This window comes from Mustela nivalis (genome assembly GCF_964662115.1).
Source record: "Mustela nivalis genome assembly, chromosome: 11".
In the NCBI taxonomy this organism is placed as follows: Eukaryota; Metazoa; Chordata; class Mammalia; order Carnivora; family Mustelidae; genus Mustela; species Mustela nivalis.
The window spans coordinates 70,257,942-70,279,189 of NC_139030.1; the positions used below are offsets into that span (position 1 = coordinate 70,257,942).

Here is a 21,248-nt window from a genome sequence, read left to right on the forward strand (position 1 = left end):
ATTCTAACACCTAACAACAACAGCACACACACAAAACAGGCTAATGTCAGCTGACCATGGACTTCTGTTTTAAAAGATTAGAAAGTTGGGGTGCCTGGCTGGTTCAGTTTGAAGAGCATATAACTCTTGATCTGGGTTTTAAGTTCGAGCCCCACAATGGATGTGCATATTATTGAAAAATAAATAAAATATAGGAATAAATAAATAAATATACTAGCAAACTGAATATGATTTTGCATCAGATAAATGATAGACCATGACCAAGCAAAAGTTACTTTAGGAATATAAGAACTGCTCGACATCAGGAATTCTATTAATATGCAATAATCTCAAAAGCTGCCAAGAAAATAATGTTTGATAACGTTGCACATCCATTTCTTTTCTTTTCTTTTTAAAGATTTCATTTATTTGACAGAGCAAATGCAAGCAGGGTGCAGTGGCAGAGGGATAGGGAGAGATGTGGCACTGGAATCACGACCCAAGCCAAAGGCAGAGGCATAGCTGAGTCCCCCAGACACCCCCTGCACAGCCATTTCTGATTATCATCCTGCAACAATGCCTGCATATGCAGGTGATGGATAAATCCTAACTTAGACCACACAGTAACTTGTAATCACAAAATAAGTTTATATAAGGCTAAAAAAAAAAAAAGCCAAATAAACACCAGTAATGTAAGAGTCCAATTAAGAAATTAAAAGGACAACAGAATAAACACAAAGAAAGTAGAGGGAAATGAATAAAACAGGATAAATCAGTGAAAAGAATAAAAATATAAAAGAGAAGGCCAATGACGCCAAAAGCAGGTGGTTTAAAAAGACTGACAAATTTCTGTAAACACTGCTTCAAAAAAAAAGGAAGAAAAGTACAAATTAGTAGTATTATTAATAAGAACAGAACAAAACAAAATGACAAATAAAGCACATGTTTAAAGAATTCTATCAAGAGCTTTTGCCGGAAACTTGAAAATTTAAAAAAGACAATGATGACCAAAACTGACTCAAGAGGAAAGAGAAAGCCTGAATCTTCCCCTAATGTAAAAATAACAGCCATGCCCTAAAAGTTCCCATCATGCTCAGATGGGTCTATACACAAGTCCACAAACTATTGAGAAACACACCATTCCACCATCTACCATCTCTTCTAGAAAAGACAGAAAGAGGGGCGCCTGGGTGGCTCAGTGGGTTAAGCCTCTGCCTTTGGCTCAGGTCATGGTCTCGGGGCCCTGGGATCGAGCCCTGCATCTGGCTCTCTGCTCAGCAGGGAGCCTGCTTCCCCTCTCTCTCTGCTGGCCTCTCTGCCTACTTGTGATCTACATATCAAATAAATAAATAATTTTTTTTTTTTAAAAAGCTTCTTTAAAAAAAAAAAAAGAAGAAAAGAAAATAAGGAACTCTTTCCAGTTCACTCTCAACCTTGGCACTAATACAAGACAAGGATCATATCAGGAAAAGAAAATCATGGGTCCAATTCATCCATGAATATAAATGGAAAAATTCTAATTAGCAAACAGAATCTACCAGTGGATGAAAAAGATAATAGAGTGTAACAACGTTGGTTTCACCTCAGACACGATCGCTTAAAAGCTGTGTCATTTAGTGAATTAAAGAAGTATAATGGAATCATCTCAATGGAGAAAAAGCATTTCATAAAATTCAACACCCATTCATGATAAAGTCCCACAGTGGGGGGAAAAAAAAATCAAACTTTCTTAATCTATTTTATTAAGCGCTACAATAAGGATCATCAGAAAAGAGTAAATTCTAGAAGAAATGTCACTAAAAACCAGAAAGGCAGAAAGTGGTGCACTATGATCGTTACTAGCCCTCCGGGAGAGGAGTCCTGGAAGCCCCATGGGAGCGATCAGACAACAGTACAGAAAGCATGAGGCCTGGAGAGGAGGTACAGGGCCATGGAGACTTGGGGCGACAGGAACGAGGGCGCAGCTCACGGGGAAGAACACAGACTCGGGCCAGGTGCCTGCGTTCACATCCCAGCTCTGGTGCTCACCAGTCCTGAGGCCCTAGACAAGTCCCTTCCCGTCCTGATCCCCCAGACAGGGGTGACAACAGTACCTGTATCTCGCTGTGTACCGTGTTTGTATCCAGTGGCTACTACAACACAGAAAACACAAAAGAACCAACATATAGTTTTAAAACAATGGTTTGTCAAGGAAGTGGTTGTAAGTCAACAGCATTCCTCCTCACCAACAATTAGCAAAGAAATTTAAAACAGAGTATTTCCAGTACCAGAATAGCCTCTCAAGTGCCCACATACAAATCTAACAAACAGCAGACACAATCACTATAGAAACAAGCCACAAACGCTCACTGAGAGGCATTAAGAGCAAACACACGGAGAAATCACGGCTCGCCCACACACTTCAGCTCCCCACGGCTCGCCCACACACTTCAGCTCCCCAGAGAGTGCCCCCTGGCGCTCAATCAATAGCTGATAGCGTTTCTACAGAAGTGGAAAGGACCAAGAATAAATAGCCAAATCACCCAAGACAAGGCCTGTTTATAAGCCGATCCGAGCAGCGTGGAATCAGGCAGTTCCAGCGGGACAGACACATACCACAGGCTGACCCGTGGCCTAGCTGTCTGTATATCCCATGAGTGCAGATCAGCTTTTACTAAACAAATAGCTGAAAACAATATTTAAAAGGTAGTGTTTTCTGGTCCATGAAAGTTCTATAAAATCTGCATTTTGGTATCCATAAAAAAAACAAACGATCGGCCACACTGGTTCACCGGGGGGGTGTCTAGGGCCGCTCTGGAAAGCTGAATAGTGGTGACTGAGCACACACGGCTTGGAGCTAAAAACACGTGCTTTTGGACCCTTGCTAGAAAAGTCTGCTAACCTCTGGCATACAGAGTCCAGAAAGCACATGTAACCTCCACACACAGCAGAGCAACGTGGAAAGGAGGAAGAACTGGTTATTCATGTTAGAGGACAAATTGCACCTCGATCTCACAGAACACAGGAAAATCAGCTCCAGGTGGACTAAGGACGGAAAGGTCCAAACAAAGCTTTAAACATTTACAAAGAAAAAGTATCCTTCTGGCCTTAGGAGAAAGATTTTTTAACTAAGACACAAAAAAGCCCTGATCTTGAGAGTTAAGACTGAGAAATTTTAGTTACATTAAAGTTAAGACCTCAGTCCTCAAAAGACACTTCAAAGAAAGCAAATGGGAAAAGTTTTGGACAATGGTTTTAATGTGATTTTACCTCCCTTAACCCTCTGCCCCACCCACTGAGTCTTATGAGGTTTTTTTTTCCATAAAACCGATTTTTCAGAAACTGCTTTAGGGTTTTTGCGCTCAGTTCCATAGTGATGGTACGATCAACTCTTTTTGCTTAACCAGTTTTATTTACTACAATTTTCTACTAGCTTCGTTAAAAACTAAGAGGTGAAATTAATTTTGAGACATTTAACTCAATACATATAAATTACTGTTTCAATATGCACTCAACATAAAAATTACTAATGAGACATCTTATATGCTTTTTTTTCCCTAAGTCTTCGGAATCCACTGCATATTTTATCCTCACCCTATATTCAGTCTGGCCTGGCTGCTTTCCATGTGCTCAACTCCCAAGGGACGAGCAGTGTCATGCTTGCTTTTCCTAGTTATCCAGGTAGGCTCTGTCATAGGCCATCCTCCCCCAAGAACCCCAAGAGCAGTACATTTTGAGCCCTGGAATTACCCTGATGCATCGTTCCTTATTTCTACATGTGTAATGCCAACTGGACTAAACAACAGGAACCCTGAGTCAACCTGTTCCTCCACAACAGGTTGTCTATTGTCCCCTCTTCCTTGAGTGTTTACAGCTACAGAGCACAGGTACAAGCAAATCCGACTTTTGTTATTTTGAAAAAAACCCACGGTTTCTTGCAATATGTTCTTTCCTGGAACATGAAAGCCCCTTTAAGGGTGGACTCAAAGCAGGTTCCATTCTTGCTCTCTGTTAAAGTACCAAAGTGCCTCTAAAAAAAAAATCAGACTTCGTTTAACATCCCATTAATCTAGGTCAGGAAGCTTATCACTCGTATCACACTTCACTTTGCAATCTCTCTTGCTGTCCAAACTCCAATACCCACACTGGGGCACAGAGCCACACGGCAAGAGGGCTGTGCCTGCTCCCAGGGCCTGCGGTCAGGAGTCGCGTGTGAGCAGCTGAAGGCACTGGTCAGCAAGGGGCTCACTGAGGCTACATCACCCCCGCCATATCCTCTTCCCCTCCAGAAGCACCATGAGAACATCCGCCGACCTTCCAAATGCAGGTCTGTTTATTTCATTCTGCCAAGTGCTGCCTCATATTTGATCATTTGTTCCTTTCTGTCTCCCTCTGTCTCTTCTAACTTTTGTTCCAGGAGCTGAACTCATCTAGACAACAAGTTAAAGAGAACTTACGTCTAGCACTATGCTAGCCACAGGAGAGTCACGGGTCTCCCCGATGAGATTCTGTTCCAGAAGAGAGTCAGTGGCTGGTGTTTTCCTCCTGAACCACTTAGTCCTAAAGACTGTACACGGGCCAAGCACAGAAGCACCTGCACCAGGGTGGGGAGGGGGAGAGCCACAGGGCCCAGAGTAAGGACATCCATGTGGGCAAGGGGAGCAGCAGCCAGCACAGGGCAGAAGGAGTCCTAGACAGGCAAATGGCTACCCCAGGGGTGAGCAGGAGCCCACCCACGCGACAGGGTATGTTGGAGCCTGAGGTGGGTGAGGTGGGTGAAGAGGGCAGGCATGCGGGCCAGGGAAACAGCAACAACAGGAGACAGAGTTGGTTCACTAAGGCAATCTACCAGGACGATGACCGTCATGCTCCCCATGAGTGGAGAAGGGAATTATCAATACAGAACGGGAGGAAATTAACATGATCCTGTGGTGTGTGCGAGCACGTGGGCATGCGCGCGCACACACACACTTTTCCTGCAGCTCTGACCACCGGGAGGGCCCAAGAGCCGAATACCACACAGGGACAAGTGTGCCCAATAGCATATCCTGCTTTTGAGACACCAACCTCCACTAAAGGGAATCAGAAGAAATGGCTGGTTTCGGGCCTGGGGCAGGGCAAGGCAAGATGAGCCTAGAAAATCTCCGTGAGCCAAAAAGGAAGGGAGAACTCGAAGAACAACAGGGCAGACTGTAAGGACATAGATGCCAATCTGAAGGAGCCCCTGCAGGACAAATCTGGGGCAATCTGAGCACCAACACACAAGTCAGCATGTCAGCCCCTGAGTAAGACTGGAAAGTGAGCCCACGATGACAGAAAGAGGCAACAAAACGGACAGCGAGTCAAGAGCAGGAGACTTACGCGTCCCAGAACATGCTAGTAATTACGAAGGGAAGCGGAGGCTGGAGATGGTGGAGAAGCCGGCAGAATCCACCCCCAACCCCACCTGTCATGGGACAAATGAAAACATGTGCCCGGTGACAGGGTGCAGGTGGAAGAGCTGTGGGTGACTGCAGCCCAAGAGGCTCGAGCAAACATGCCTCCCTGAGGGACCCTCTCCAAAACAGCCTGCGGTCTCCAAAGCTGGCAGGGTCAGGAGAGGGAAAGACAGACGATGGCTCCAGCCTGGGAGAGCCTACAGTGAGGCGAGCACCGTGCACCTGGACAGCAGCCATGGACCACGTCCCCGTCCTCGTCTGACACAGAATGACCTGGTTTGCAGAAATCCCTCACTCAAGTGCTCAGCAGTGAGGTCAGCAATCTGTAGTCAAGTAGTGCGGGGTGGGGGGTGGGGGGCTTCTCCGTATCAGACACACAACCTCTCCGGCACGTACCACCACCCCAGGCCCACGTGGCAGCAACTCACCCTGCGCTGGGGCAGGAGGACTCTGGCTGCCACCCACAGGATGGGCTGTGGGGAGGGCTGGCCTTCCCAAAACCAGAACTGTGGCGGGCGCTGTCGGCTGAACCCCAACTGAGCCAACAGGACCCTGGCAACACAGACCCCGCAAGGAGGACGGCACAACACGCTCCCTCTAGACCCTGAATGTAGTGGTCAGGCATCTCTGAAGTAGTTGAGAGCTCTTAACCTTCATAACTTTAAATATCTGACCTGCTTGCCTTCAGAAGTTGTTTTTAACGTTGTATAAAAGCATCAACTTTATTCAGTCTGTTTAGTTTTTCCTTTTACGGCATGATTTTCTATCATTTTCCCCTGCAAACGAACTCTCTATAGTACCATAAAGCTTTCATAAGCTACCTGGAAACTTAATCAGTACCAAAAATACGAGTATTTAAAAATTACTCCTGAGTTTCAAAATCTAACCGAACTTACAGAATGCCTCTTGTGGGTAAAACGGAGTGTGCATATCACAGCGTAATTCAGACGTGTCCACATAGTGTGCTTTATTTACAATGTCTAAATAACTTCATATCTAAAATAAACACATTTCTGTTTTATTTTAATATCTTTTTTTTCCTGTAAGGGACTGAAGAATATTCTGTGAAATTTGACAAACCCCTGACATAATGCAAGCTCCTGGCAAAGTGGCTGTCAGTCATGGCCTCGGGGACATGGCTTTTCAAGGGCTCTGTTAATTAGTAAAGGGGTCCCAGGTGGTGGGGAGGGCTCTTCGGCCAGAAAGAAAGGTTCAGAGAATTCCACCCAGAAACCTTGATAATGCTCCAATATGAAAGATCAAACATGCATCACTGCTACAAGCAGGAAATTAAAGTATTTTAACGTCCAGAGCTTCAGTTTCCCATTACTGTAAAAAGACCCAGAAACCCATCTCCTAGAGAAACCGGACAAAGCTGCGGCCCCAGTTTGCCCACGTCAGCCCCTTCTGAGCCTGCTTCCTCAGGTTCAGCTGAAGCCAAGAAAGCCTGACTCAGCAGCAGAGCCCATCCCTCCAGCAGCAGCTTGCTTCACTGGAAGCCACTCCTCAAGTTGAGAAGTTGACAGACAGGAACTAGGAAAATAAAGGCATTTCTCATTTCAAACAGTGAGCACAAATAGGTGTGTTTTAGAAAGAATAAAAATAACTAAGAAATAAGGGGAAAAGTTACCAGGAAATAAATTCCTTTGTTCAAAGAGAAGCCAAAGAAACGTAGAATTTCAGGACCGAAATAATTCTGGAAACAGCTGCTCTACCAAACGCTGACAAAATCCCTGTGTGCCACCTCCACACAGGATAGGGCCTGTGTCCCAACATGCACCTGCCGTCCCCAAGGAGCCCGTGTGCCCGGAAGCCGGATAAGCAGAAGGACACAGGCCTAGAGCATAAGGTCGCAAGTGGGCACACAGCTTAGAGAGGAAAGCCACTGTGGCTCCCCGTACCACTGTTACCTGCGAACCACCTGGGTGAGCAGAGACATAGGAGGCCCTGCCTGGGGCGCCACTCGCCACTCCCAGCAGAAGAGAAAGAAGCCAGACCACACCAACAGCTCGCCTGGGCTCAGCCACAGTGCAGGGCTTTCCAAGGTCCTTTTTCCCTTACACACCCACCTCATGTCTCACCAGCTACGTTCAGAAGTATTCATGCTTCTCCAGACCATCGAGAAAGGTTCAGCAGGGGCAGGCCATCCTCAGTGTCCCCCTTCTGGGGGCCTGCACTTGCCAGAAGGCTGCAGATTCCAGGACTCATGGGACAGAGTCCCTTCTGTCCCCTTACTGCTCTCTGCACAACCTGCATTGGTTTCCACTGAGCTTCATGCATCTTTCACAGTCCCTTATTGACTTGGATCTGAATTCTAATCCTTTTCATCCTGAGGCCACCAGAGCATCAACCCTCCCACCTCAGGGATGTGTCACAGGGACAGTGCCCACACTCACACCCGCACCACCGGGGACCTGAGTTCCAGCTATGCACTCAGGTTGGCGTCTGTGCACAGCAATTAGGACACTGACGGAAATAAGGCCAGAATGGCTTCTCAGGCCCAACCGACTATATCTGTTAGAGTTATAAATACAAAATGATGTGAATGTTAAGCTGGCATTTTGGGTAAAAAAAATTTTTTTTTTTTTTTTGAGAGAGTGCGTGCACAAGCACAAGCAGGGGGCAGGGCAGAGCGAGAGGGAGTGAGAGTCCCCTGCAGGCTCCAAGCACAGTGTGGAGCCCAGTGCGAAGAATAAAATCGTTATTCGCCGTATGATCACTCACTGCGCAAACATACTACCCAGCAGATGAGGACCGCTCAGTCTGGAAACGTTTGACAGGCCAGAGCTGATCACATCCTTAGAGTCCCGTTTTCTTAAGTCATGTACACATTTCCCTGCACATAAAGTATTCTGATAGCTTACCCATATCATGGCCTTTGTATATACAAAAAAGGCCCATTTACGCATCATAATTATTGCCATGAAGTTCACACACATATGACGTTCAGATGCTTCCCAAACCACTGTCCCAGTCTATAATGTTTCCATGCCACACATCTCCAAGCATTTTTAGGTGATATTGTTGGTTATTTGCTAGCAACAATTTTATATCAGAAACCTAAAATCCCCCGCCAGCATACTGGAAGACATTGTACTACTTGGGAACAAAAAACTATCATCTTGTTTCCTAAAATAAATAACTCACTCTTTACAGCTGAAGTCAGTGTCAGCAGCAGCCGGTTTTGCTACTAACGTCTAATCATCAAAGATTGTCGTAGCATATGTCCCCTTTCTTTCAAAGCCATTTAAATGGAAACAGTATTTCTAGCAAAAGAACACCCATCCAATAATACTAGGACCACAAACATGCAAACTAAAAATACTTTCATCAGGTACAGACTGAGCTAAGGCGTGATTTCTGAGGAATCTTTTACTAATAGGGTTCAAGTATTTGTGGTGAAACTGCACCACCTCGTGACCAAAATAAGAAATAACTGGAAGGTCTACTCAGATCACCAAAGAGAAAATCAGAATGCCTGCCTTTCACAGAATTGAGCGGACGATTGTTCACTACACACGACTTGCTGTAATTGAAACAGAACATGTTCAGGGTAAAGTCACTTTATCCACCTAGAGTCATTTCAAGATGCACATTTCCAAATACACGCTTCTTTCAGATCACTGTCCAGAGACTGCAAGCACAACTCCACGGGACCCGTGGCACAACACTCACTGAGAAGAGCATCAAATACATACATTCACGTCAAATTAAGCACACGCTAGGTCTCATCTGAGATGTACAACCTCCAGAGGACACGGCTTATGTGAGCAAGAAGGGGAAGAGTAAAATCACACAAGATTTAAATGAACTAAAAAAGAAACCCACTAAGAGAAATACTCTATTTCAAAATAAAGAATTTCAGTGAAAAGAAAAAGCATCTAAAACTGACATTCGATTAGAACTGACCCAAAGCAGAGAAGCCCAACCCAGATAACGTACAGGATCAGGAGTGAGGAGTGAGGGCACCGTCTCTGAAATGGCCAGCTAGCATCCAAAGCACCTTCATTTATAAAGTTCAAAAAGCAAGTACTTTTAAAGCAGAAGAAACACTAGTAAAACTGTTTTTCTGGTTGTTTTTCAAAAACTTCCTCATAAATATGAAAGAAAAAAAAATGCTGGCATGAGCTAGTACCTTACTATTAACAAAGTTTATATTTCCTCTTAAGAAGACAGCGAGTCGGCCAGGCTAATGAAGACAATGCTCCGTCTGATGCACGTTGGTTCTGTAATGGATTATTCAAGTCCGTAGGTACAGTAAGACGTAGCTTTCCTTCCAAGGCAACGCCAAAGGCTGGCCTGAGGGACGGCTCGACTACAAACTGCTATCTCCTCGGCACTGAAAAAACAGTGCTCCCCCAAAACAACAGGAAGTCCAAGACAAGAAGCACAATTTATATGAAAAGCAGAGAAAACATCTATCATCTGAATGTTTATGTGAGACCGAAGACAAGTAATTATGACAAGAGGCCTGAGCACAGAGTCTCACCACCACCTCTTTGCAAAATCCACCAGGAGCACTAAAGTCTGGACCGAAAGCCCAGGAAACAGACGGTCTGCGAGCTCTCAGAAACAGCTGTAAAAACTGACCTCAGACCAGACCCCAAAGAAAAGCTTCAGTCCGAATAATCAATAACACACAGACTGTATTCTTCAAACATGAAATTATATTAGGAATTATCCATAAAAAGATTTTCTAAAAACCTTTATGTTTCAAAACTAAAGAACAGGCTCATAAATAGTCCACATGATAAAAAGAAATAAAGTATTTCGAATTAAAATTCAAAGAATTTTTGATATTAATATTTAATAAATTTAAATAAAGCACGCTTAAAGAGAAATGTATAGCCTTGGGGCACAGGGGGGCTCAATCAGTTGAGCATCTGACTCCTGATTTCAGCTGCGGTCATGATCTCAGGGTCCTAAGACCAAGCCCACATCCCGCTCTGTGCTCAACACAGAGTCTGCCTGAGATTCTCCCCCCACCCCCAACACCCCCTCCCCACCTCACATGCACGCAACGTGTGTGCTCTAAAACAAATTTTAAAATTAAAAAAAAAAAAGTATAGCCTTAAACATTCATTTAAAGTGACAAAGACTAAAAATGGACGAGCCAAGTATTTTCCACAAGAGACTAAAAACATAAATAACCAAAGAAATTAAAAGAAAAAATAAGGAATAGGAATAGAAATCAGTGAAATGAAAACCAAAGTGAGTATCTACAAGACCAGAAGTTGGTCTTTGCTAGAGGGTGACTTTTTCAATAGTTTCTTTAAAGTCTCATCAAAGAAAATAAAACAAAACAAAAAGAAGATTTAGCAGGAAAACTATGAACTGTAGATATATTTTTATAAAATCATAAAAGCACAGGTGAACCATCTTGATGCCATGACTTAGTAAAAAGAGAAGGAACAGTTGGCTGCAGAGAGGCTGGGGAGGGCCTGGCGACGCTGGCTTCTGCTCTCCCTCCCACGGACAAGCGTCCTGCCCTTGGCGCATCCCACACATGGGGGACAAGCCGCTTCCAGAAACTCTTGGCCCCCAGCCAGGCGGCTGGTCTCCTCCACCCACCCACATGCCTTGCAAATACCGTCATTTTCTGAGCGCATCAGGCAGCAAGACGTCTGGGCAGATCTATCCTGATCACTGGCTGAGCAATGCACTGAATAATGGTTTCACTTCACGTGCCTTCACGGTGAAGATCTGGCCGGAACCACAGACATGGGAGTAGGATGCACAACTTCTGAGAAGCCTCAAAGGAAAGGGGCGCGCTCTTGCCCTCCGCTGCTCCTCTGTCCCCTCCCTTCCTGCCAGCCGCACCTGGATGGCCTCCTTAGGCCACAAGGGGCCAAGGTGCAGGGGTCACGCACATGGGGGATGGGCAGAAGATGCCTGGGCCACTGCTACATCCACCCTCTGGCTCGGGAGCTGAAGTGCTCCCCCCTCATCTAAGCCCCTGACACTTGGGGTCTCTCCTTCACTCACAGCCCAACCCAACCCAAAGGAACAGAAAAACGGAATTTCACCCACAAGAAACTGCCTTGGTTAGACAAACAAAAGGTCAGTCCAAAAGAACAGAACAGCTACAGCAACCCAAGTTGTCCAGCTAAGAAAAGAGCAGGAACTGGTGTCGGACGGAATCACGTCAGCCATGAAGGGAACTCACATCACAACACAAGAAATTAGAGATACTGAGCACCGCGAGTGGGGCACGGGCAGGGGAACTGCGCTTGCGGGCACCGTGGTGGGAGCAAGGAGGACGCAGCCGGTTCTCAGAAAGACCCACGCACGCCGCACTTTTGCTCATTGGGTCTGCCCCATGAGACCGACGCTCTCCGTGCACATAGGACGCGCAGGATGCTCCCCACAACTTTCCTTCCAAAGGACTGAACCCCCAACAAACCCCACACCCTCACCCGACAAGCAGACACACACCCAGGGCACATTCGCACCAGGCATGATCCACAACAAAAGGGAAGGAGCTGTTCCAGCAGCATCACTCCAATGGGGAAGATGACAAAGAGGGGCTAGCCAGGACAGGAGCACAGGTACCAAGCCCACACGGCCACACGTCTGGGAAACAAACCAGAGGGACCAGCAACAGAGCAGCAGCCACTGGACCAGGCGGGAAGGGGGTCCCCTCTCGCTGGGACCTGTGGGCAGCAAGGCCCACGTCCTCCATCCCCAGCATGGGTGGCACAGCCTCTCAGACACAGGAGCGCACCCGGGCACTGCCGGCCCCAGTCCCTGACTCCGGGCCTGCGCCAGCACCAGGCTGCAAAGCTTTCCCACAACACAGCCACACAAGTTCCCACTTCTGCCAGCGCTGCAGCCACTGCCAGGCTCTGTCTGTAGGGCCGAGAAGCCGTGACAGCCCATGTGGCCCCCCGCGAACATGTGCACAGCCCCGCCCCCTGGCGGACCTGTGGGCACCTGAAGGCCGGCTGACACACCCTAGAGCCCAAGAGTACAGGTACACCAGAGTCCCCAGAACCAGAGCTAACAAAGACCAAAGAACCAGACATCAGGTGCCCACCCTGGGAGGGCCTGGGAATAGCACGCCACCCAAGACCAGCACTGGTGTCACAGGTCTGCCCCAGGCAAGACCCACGACTGCTGAGAGCAGGCAATGGCCTTTCAGGTCGGGCTGCCGCCAACTCTAACCCAGGGACCGAGGGCCCTGGGGACAGCGAGGCTGCGGCCGAGGCAGAAAGGACATCAAGTTTCCCCGAAGGTTTTAATTTCTTTTATTTCAAAACCTCAAAGCCGTTTTTTGAGGGCCCCCGAGTGGAACTGCAGCTTGATGCCCCTGTGTGCATCGATAATGATAAGGCTGCTCATGCCCCAGCCGCGACAGACATGCAGCCCCAGCTCTGACCCAACTGGCTGTGCTGTCCTAGAGCAGCCTGTGTCCACCACTGAGGACACGGATTCCCCACCTCTCCTGCAATCAGAGCCTCCAGCCTGAAGCATACCCCCACGGGCAGCCTGTGGCATGGACCCAGAGCACTGTGCAGAGCAAGCACAGGCGGTAAATGGGGACCCCCGGAGCCTTGCCCTTGCCCACATCACAGTCCCGAACTACACACTCGTGGTTTCCAAGCGGCTCGCAGGAATACCACCAGGGCCACAGGGCAGCACTCTGGCCACGAAAAGGACGAGGCCCTGCTAAAACCCCACAGCAAGAGGCCGCGCGGCCCACGCAAAGGCAGTTTTCCCTCTGGGCGAGTGAATGGGGGTGCTGCCAACTAAAGCCCCAGACAGCACTCTTCTCCCGGGACGGTTCCCGGACCCCTCCGATGTTGCTCGCGACTACATGGTCCCCTCACCAACTGTTTCTGGCCACGTATTCACGAAAACTAAGACATTTTAGGCAGAATCATCTCTGCATGTAAGTGTGTAAAACATACTGGAAACGTCGGCTGCCAATAGAACTCTTTCTGTTACAGAAGCGGTTAAGTAAAGACATATTCTTATTTTTGAAAGTAGCTGTAACAAGCCTAGCCGTGACTTCTGAGGCTCGCTGCGTGGCCTGTAGGTATTTATCCCAGGGTCACAGGCCCAGCGGTGGTGTCTGGCAGGAAGCTGGGGGGTCCCAACAAGACCACAACTGCAAGGAAGGTGGCGGGGAGGCCAGGCTCCACCAGCACCTGGATTTAAGCCAGATGTGGAAACTCCCCCATCTCTTACTCTGCAATCAGCCAGGGCCAGGCGGCCCGCCTCCCAGCTCTGCAAGCAGGGAGAAGGGACTGGATAAGGTAGGAAGGGGACAGCCATGGGGTCAGAGCAGAACAGGCCTGTGACCTTGACTCCAGGACACTCAGGAGCAGCCCTGGATTTTCTATCCTTCCAAATGAGGAGGTGGGAGGGAGCGCTGAAGTCCATCAGCACCTGCACAGACATCACTCCTTACCTTCTCTCCAGGTCTGGGTGCCCGCTGAAACTTCTCATAATCTTTCTTGGTCTCCAGAATCTTTTTCACAAGTCCTCCTGTTGAGAATCAGTGGTTTTATGTTATTCTCTAGGGAGCTATTCTACTCTAAATGGGTGGAGGGGTGTTCTTCCTCTTTTTATAATGAACACAGCTTCAAATAATCTTTTTTTAATAAAAGGGTCTACTGCAGACTGATACAATGGGTGATGGAAATTAACCATAAAACTTTAGAGTGTTTCAAAGAAATTAGCTCAAAGGTTTAAAAAAAGAGAGAGAGAAAAAAACTTTGGAAATAGAGAACAATTAGGAGGAAATGTAGATTAACATTCCAGATGATAACCATTTGTCAAACAGGAGTGGCAATCCTAAACTGTTTCTAAGCACAAATACTCCTTCAATATGAGGTCAAGAGTCTTCAACCTCCTTAAAAAAAAAAAAAGAAAGAAAGAAAGAAAAAGGAGAAAAGAATTGCCTATGGGGTAAATAACACACAAAACATTGTCTTTAGCATACGGCCTCATCCAAACACGCATCCACGCGAAAGGGGCTGTGGACGCTTGGGACGGCGTCCTGTGAGCTGCGGTGAGGGCTTGTCCACACTGCCAAGAGACAAATGTCAGCACACGCTGCCCAGTCACAAGAGCAAGAGGGACACACAGAGGTACTGCCAAATACACACACACACACACACACACACACACATACACACCCCACACATGTATTAACTTGTAATTTTTTTTAAATTTCATTTATTTATTTGACAGAGAGTGAGAGAGAATACAAGCAGGCAGAGCAGCAGGCAGAGGGAGAGGGAGAAACAGGCACCTTGCCAAGCAAGGAGCCCGACATGGGGTTTGATCCCAGGACCCTGGGATCATGACCTGAGCCAAAGGCAGTTGCCTAACCAACTGAGCCACGCAGGCACCCCTAACTTGTAATTTTTTAAATCAAAGTGTAAGCCATATTCCTTACTGTTATCTACACGGGGAGTGAGAGGACAGGGTGAAGGCCCCAATCTCAGAATATGCCTCCTTTGGTACATTTGACCTTGGAAATGGGACTATTTTACAGAAATAAAACAAAATCATATAAGATTTTTCAATGCCTAAAAACTGAAACCAAAATGGAACCCATAAATCTAAGAACATCATGCTGGCAAGCAGAGCCTAACAGAATTGTTCTGGAAACTTACAACAGAGTAGGCTGTCCATCCCTGATGGGACATACCTGAGGACAGACAGACCCCGACAAAAACCCTACACTGTCTCTGGCAAACTGATGCTGCTGACAGCTGGTGGTGTTCCAAAGGTGCTGCATGTGCATGCCACCCCCAGGGTGAAGCAGACAGATGCCCGACACTGAGAGCCAGGATTTTTGGCGTGCGATAGACATGCATGTAAAAATCAAAAATTTAGAAGAGAGTCTAGAATAGTAAAGCTGCACTGGAAATATCAGTATGAGCTTGGATACACGTTCTCATTGTTTTTTAAAAAAAGGTAAGAATACCCTTACGAACAACAACCCAGAAGAAAAGTACAGTCAGACATCTTGGAGAAACGGAGGGCTCCAGCCTTGGGGCAGGAAATACACCAAATGAGCCTGGAACATCTGGTCCTCTCAGAAAACAAGGAAGCTGCGAAGTCTCCCAGGCTGTGTCAACAGGCCCCAGAGAACGACTCCAACAGGCACCTACCAATTATACGCTGGGCAATCTGAACATCGGTGAGAACTGATGTGGTGTGAAATGAGACCCCTCAAATGCGTTAGAGGTAAACCCATGATTTCACATAGATATCACACAGCTATCAGCAACCACCACCCCACACGACCTCTTCAATCACAATGATGGTGCCAGGACACAGATTGACTCTGAGGAAAACCCTCCTCCTAGGGGCTGTGCCACGGCACGGTTAGAGGCTGGGTGGGGTGGGGAGCTCTGCACCTTGGCATCCGCCAGCCAAACCCTGAAGAAGGGAGGGTGGATGAGAATATCACCATCCTGCAGCCCTTAATGACCCAAGCTAACGTCACAAGCAGACAACAGGAAAAACCAACATCACCTACCAGTATTTTTGCTCAAAACCTGCATCTGACCAAGTCTCTGGGACTAAGTTACAAGAATAAAAGAATATGTAAAAAACCATACCATGAGCATATAATAAGCAACACTCAACTATGGGAGACCCTAAAGGACAACCAACCAGTTTTCTCTGCAAATACATTACAAGGGAAAGGGGAGGGAGGGAACGTAAAAGAGAGACCCAAGAGTTCAATTGAATCCAATGGTAGGACTTTATTTGGATTCTGACTCAAACTAGAAAAAAATATACAAAATAACTAGAAAAACTGTGATGATATCAGGAAATTATTTCATTTTTATGGTTATGTTTTTTGGAAGAGAGCCCTTATCTTTTAAAGCTACATCTAACATGTTAACCCAAGACACGATCTTCTCTAGGACTTGAGAACAGTCTAGGGGAGCAGGGGTCTGCAGCAGCCAGAGGCTTACAGAAAACATAAGCCAATCACCATGGACACCATGTGACAGGTACAGGGAGTTCTTTGGACTACTCTCTCTGCTTCTGCAAATGTTTGGAATCAAAGAAGATACTTGGGAAAAGGAAAAGTAGTATTACAAATACCGTCAATTTGGGAACGACCCCAGAAGTCTAACCCTTAATCTAAGTGCATGCCACGTCAGAAGCCACTGACAGACAGCCCCAGGGTCCCAAGGCCCAGCGCCCATCAGCTCTGAGACTAAACCCACAACCGAGGAGGAGCCCATCCGTGCCCTGGTATACCACCAGGACCAATGCGGGGTGCATGGAGCTCCCGTGTGCAAGAACCTCTCACAGCCACGCCTGCCACTCACCGTGCTTCTCCTCGGCCTCCATGTCTACCGCAGGCACCTGGGCAGGAAAGCAAGAAGGAAAAAGCTGATTCTTGAAATGCTGCTTCCATGGATCTCCTCAAGGCAATGACACAGTTAAAGAAGGCAGAAATCTGACTGAAAAATCAGAGGCTCGTTTTATCTACATAAACCTCAATGCTGGATCAGAAGTTCCAAGGCCTTCCAGGGGCAACGTCAGAAACAGATGCTCCCATTAACTCACCACTTCCAGCTCCGATGTCTCAGGGAGCTGGGGGGCCGCCTCCACCACAAACTGACTGTCGTCCTCATTGTCGGAGTTCTGCGCGTCTACGATCACACTGGCAACGATTTTCCCACTTCCTGTCCTAAAGAGAAAAAGGAATCAGGCTACATTGGAAGAGCTGCTGATCACACATCCGCATCAACCCCCTGCATCCCAGGCTCCGAGAGAGGAGTTTAACCACTACCTGCCTACCTGCTTCTAGAATGTCACAAAACCCAGGTGTGGAAGCCAAGTGCAGACCCACGCCTGGGTCCCTATGAGAGTTGCCCTCTGTGCTCCCTCCACCCCGCCCCCTCCCTACACCCCTACCTCCCGAGGGCCCTCGGAGCCTCACTCCTCCCCTGGCTGCACTCTCTGGACACCAGCCCTCCACCTGCAGCCCCTCACCCGGGGAGCCCTAGTCCTCCAAGTCACAAACATCAAGGCAGGGGTGGCGATGCGGCCCCAGACCCCTGCCCCAACACAGAGGCCTCCTCCTGGCTGCAACTCCCTGCCCAGCACCTCCTCTCCACCAAGACCTACCACTACTCTGGCCAGTCCAATACCCAACTGCCTGGCCCACAGGCCTGGACCTGTCCTCGAATGTGACTATGTCCGTCCAAGGGCTCTCTTAGACCTCCTGAAGCCACCCTCTGGAATAGCCCTACCTACTGTCACCCCACTGCAGGCCACCGTCAGCTGCCCTCTGCTTAGGCCCCCACGCCAACCACACTGGGCCCAGGTCACAAGGCTCCAAACCCAGACACTCACCAGCTCCCCATCAGTCCCACCTGCCTTCATTTCTCACGTAGCAGCGTAACACAACCCTGCTTTACTGAGTGCCCTTAACCCCCAGTGCCCTACGATCACTGGTACACACACAGACACACACACCCTCTCCCTTGCTTCAGGGTAACACACAAGGTCAGCAGGAAACTCATGCACTTGGGTATGAGCTCTCAAAACAGTACACATTTCCCCCCAAACACCCTCAGCTTCTTCGCTGGGCCCTTCAACCCTCACAGGCAATGTCCTGCCTCCAGCAGGGCCAGCCTCACCACACCCCATATCTCCCCCAAGCCCTGTACCCCTCGAGCCCCTCCCACACACCATCCCTCATCAGCAAGCCCTCTCCATTCTCCCCTGCCTCAAGCAGCAGCTTCCCATGGCCAGGCCCAAAGGGACGGCAGCTTTCTTGTGCTTACTGTGTCTTCCAGATCACTCTCTCTCAAGTCTGCCAACTCTGACTCCACACCACAGCCTCTCTGGCCCCCTTGTCACCACTGCCAGCTGCCAGGCAGCTCCCCTGCACTCTTGGCTCCCTGCCACCACTGCCCTCATCTTTACTGAGAAACAGCCCTTCCCACAGCCTAGCTCTAGGGTCCCCAAGCCCTCCTGCCACCATCCTGCTTCCATCACCCAGCTACACGTTCAGGGTCACCCTTGGGCACTGCCACTGGCAGCAAGCCCCCAACCTCAAACCTGAGCACCCCACTCTTGGACCACCATCGCCCACATTTCTGTCTCTGTGCCCGCCCAGAGCCCACAGCAGGCACCTGCCCATGGTGGGGGAACAAAGTCCACGGCAGCACTTCACACCACGTGCACCCAGAGGCAGCCCAGCTTCCTGCTTCGCATGCTACGCCACAGACCTCTGGGCCTATGGTCCTCTGGGTGGGGTTGCCAGTCTGAGGGGGACTTTCGACCTCACCTCTGCCCCACTGCCCAGCTAGATGCCAAGAACATTCCCTCTAGGCCCTCCCAGTCCTGACACTACTTGGGGTCTCCAGACATAGCCTCACAGAAGGCTGGGGGTTGGGAAGAGGACAAGACCCCAGATGAGGACCCTCACCCGATCCCTGGGAGTAGGGCTCTGGCCCTCCCCGCCCAGACTTGCTCTGGGTTCACAAGACAAGTGGAGCTCTGGAGTGGGCAGCTTCTATTCTAGAACTCATCTATATGCACCATCCCCTCCAAAGCCAATCCCTCTGTGTCCCCCCACCCCTTAGGGACGATGTTCCACCAATCCTCCCACCCCCGCAGCTCCTACCTCCCCAGTTCCCCATCTCCTCAGGTCGGTCCCATCACCAGACACATGCGCCCATCTCCTCATCTCAGAAACAATGAAGAGTAATGTTCTCACAACCTCTCCCTCCTGCCACCTCCTGCATCAATCCTTAGTGTCCCTTACAATGCAGCCACACCTGTCCCTAGTTCCTGCCTCCTGCTCTATTTTAAACCATGCCGGTCTGGGCTGCTTTATTTTTCTATTTTTATGTTTTGATTTCTTGTACTTTCCTCTAAAGATCACACTACATCCACAGGGATAGTTGTAACACTTAGAGAGCCCTGTCTGTGGCTTGCTTTCATATACTTTATGACTTTCTGACCTTTTATCTTATATTTGTGTGCAATTAAGCCTTGAAATCTTTTTTTTTCCTATCTTCCCCCTTGTTGCTTCTATGTTTAGAAAATACTCCCCCTGGCCCCCAACTTCTCTCAAAGAATAACTCCCCTACCCCCACACCATGCTATAAATATAAAGCACATTTTCTCTTCAGCTAACTTAAGTGTGTGGCTGGGGGAATGTGGCCTGACCCGGCTTCCCCACAAGTCAGCTGGCAGTGGCCCCGCCCCGCCCTCACCCCACCCAGCACAGCACCCCCACAGAGGTTTCACCTGTCTGGTGTCAACGCCTCCACGCTGTCCTGGCGCTTCACGCGGGGGGGTGCTGGCCTCGCACTCCCAGGCCGAGGTATTCTTCTAAACCCAAACCCGGGAAAACCAAAGAGGGGACATGACACACTTGGACATTTCAAAGGGACAACAAGAAACAAAGATTAACAATACTACTAATTTCCCGCCATCAACATGCTCGTCGGGACACATTCTGCAGAATGTTAAGAACATCCCGTTAATCTGTCAGGTTTAAAAGTGTCCATCTTTTAATCTTATGTTTTCATTAATTTTTAGACTCAAAAGGAATCATGTAACTCTCAGTAATCAAAACATAATTTATCATAATTATGAATTTCCCTAAATCTTTATAATGTCCTACGTGTAGTAACTTCTATCCAATACAGGAAAATTAAATTAAATGGTTTCTGCTTTCTTTGCACATAACTGAGCTCAAGCACTAAACGAACTGTGGGAGGTGCAGAAAGAAGCAGGCGGTGGCGACCCGGGCATTGGACAGGGGCCCACAGACCTGAGGTTGGCTGGAAGCTCGCCTGGCAGCTCGGAGCTCTCGGACACCTCAGGCTTCTCTGGGCCAGAAGGTCCAACTTCTCCTTCTGAAGCATGACAATCCAGTGAGCAGTTCACGAAGGAAGAAATACAAACAGGTAATCAATACTTGAAAAGACAGCAATCCAATAATCGCAAATATACATGAGCTTTATTCATCTCTTATTTTCATCAAGATAAAACAGACAATTCATGCCTAGATTCAGTGAAGATTGGGGGAGACGGGTGCACTCAAACCCTGGAAATACAAACTGGTTCAATTTCTTAAGAAATGGAATTCAAAAGGTAGGTTCATCCAGTCAAGCAAGTTAACATAAAGGAAATACAACCTGAGAGGGACGGACACATGCGATCTGTGTGTCCAGATGTTCCCCACCCACCACCTGTTAGTGTCAACTGTGGGTCACGTCAGCAGACCCTCGGCAAAGAACAGTGTCACCATCCTAACACGAAACTGAGGATAGTAAGGTATTTAATCACACACACACACACAACACACACACACACACACACACATACACACAACGGGGGTTCTAGATGGACATTCATTTAGATTAGAAACAGTGTTTTTCGCTTCCTTCTTGATATTTTTCTGCATTTAAAAAACTCTACTTTGGTTATGTGCCAAATGGTTTTTATAATCTGAGTAAAACTTTCTTCATTTTAATAAAAAAATTAAATCAGTAAGTAACAACCCCTAACTACTAAAGCACTTAAATTTACTCCTGCATTTTAAGTAAAAGGGCTTTGTATTTTAGAAAATAGGATAAATCAGACTTTGAATTTAGAAATACACGTTTTATTCTCGGAAGTGAAATACATTCTTCTGGAACAAAGGATACATAAATTAAATCTTAAAGTAACATAGTTATGTTTCCTTAATATACTTTCTCACTAACTCAGTGTGTAAAACAAATCTGAGAGTACATGTTAGTATCTACACACACATGCAAAATTTATATCAAATACACCCAGTTCAGGCCGTTCCTCACCTGCATCACTAGGAGAGTCACCTGCAAAAAAAAAAAAATAATAATA

General features: G+C 47.7%; 1 protein-coding gene across 6 annotated transcripts in view; it reads right to left on the reverse strand.

The window, feature by feature from the left end:
- TRAF3IP1 (TRAF3 interacting protein 1) overlaps positions 1-21,248 on the reverse strand; it is a 68,680-nt gene that overhangs the window by 27,439 nt on the left and 19,993 nt on the right. For all 6 annotated transcript variants that reach the window (XR_014300608.1, XR_014300609.1, XM_082690967.1 and 3 more), the window contains 6 exons: positions 21,203-21,223; positions 20,173-20,257; positions 19,644-19,727; positions 16,944-17,067; positions 16,703-16,739; positions 13,810-13,886 (listed from right to left, as the gene is read on the reverse strand). Coding sequence is in view for 4 of the 6 variants with exons in the window: in XM_082690967.1 (XP_082547093.1) it covers positions 13,810-13,886; positions 16,703-16,739; positions 16,944-17,067; positions 19,644-19,727; positions 20,173-20,257; positions 21,203-21,223 (428 nt within the window). In the remaining 2 variants the exon portion in view is untranslated. The remainder of the gene's footprint in view (positions 1-13,809; positions 13,887-16,702; positions 16,740-16,943; positions 17,068-19,643; positions 19,728-20,172; positions 20,258-21,202; positions 21,224-21,248) is intronic.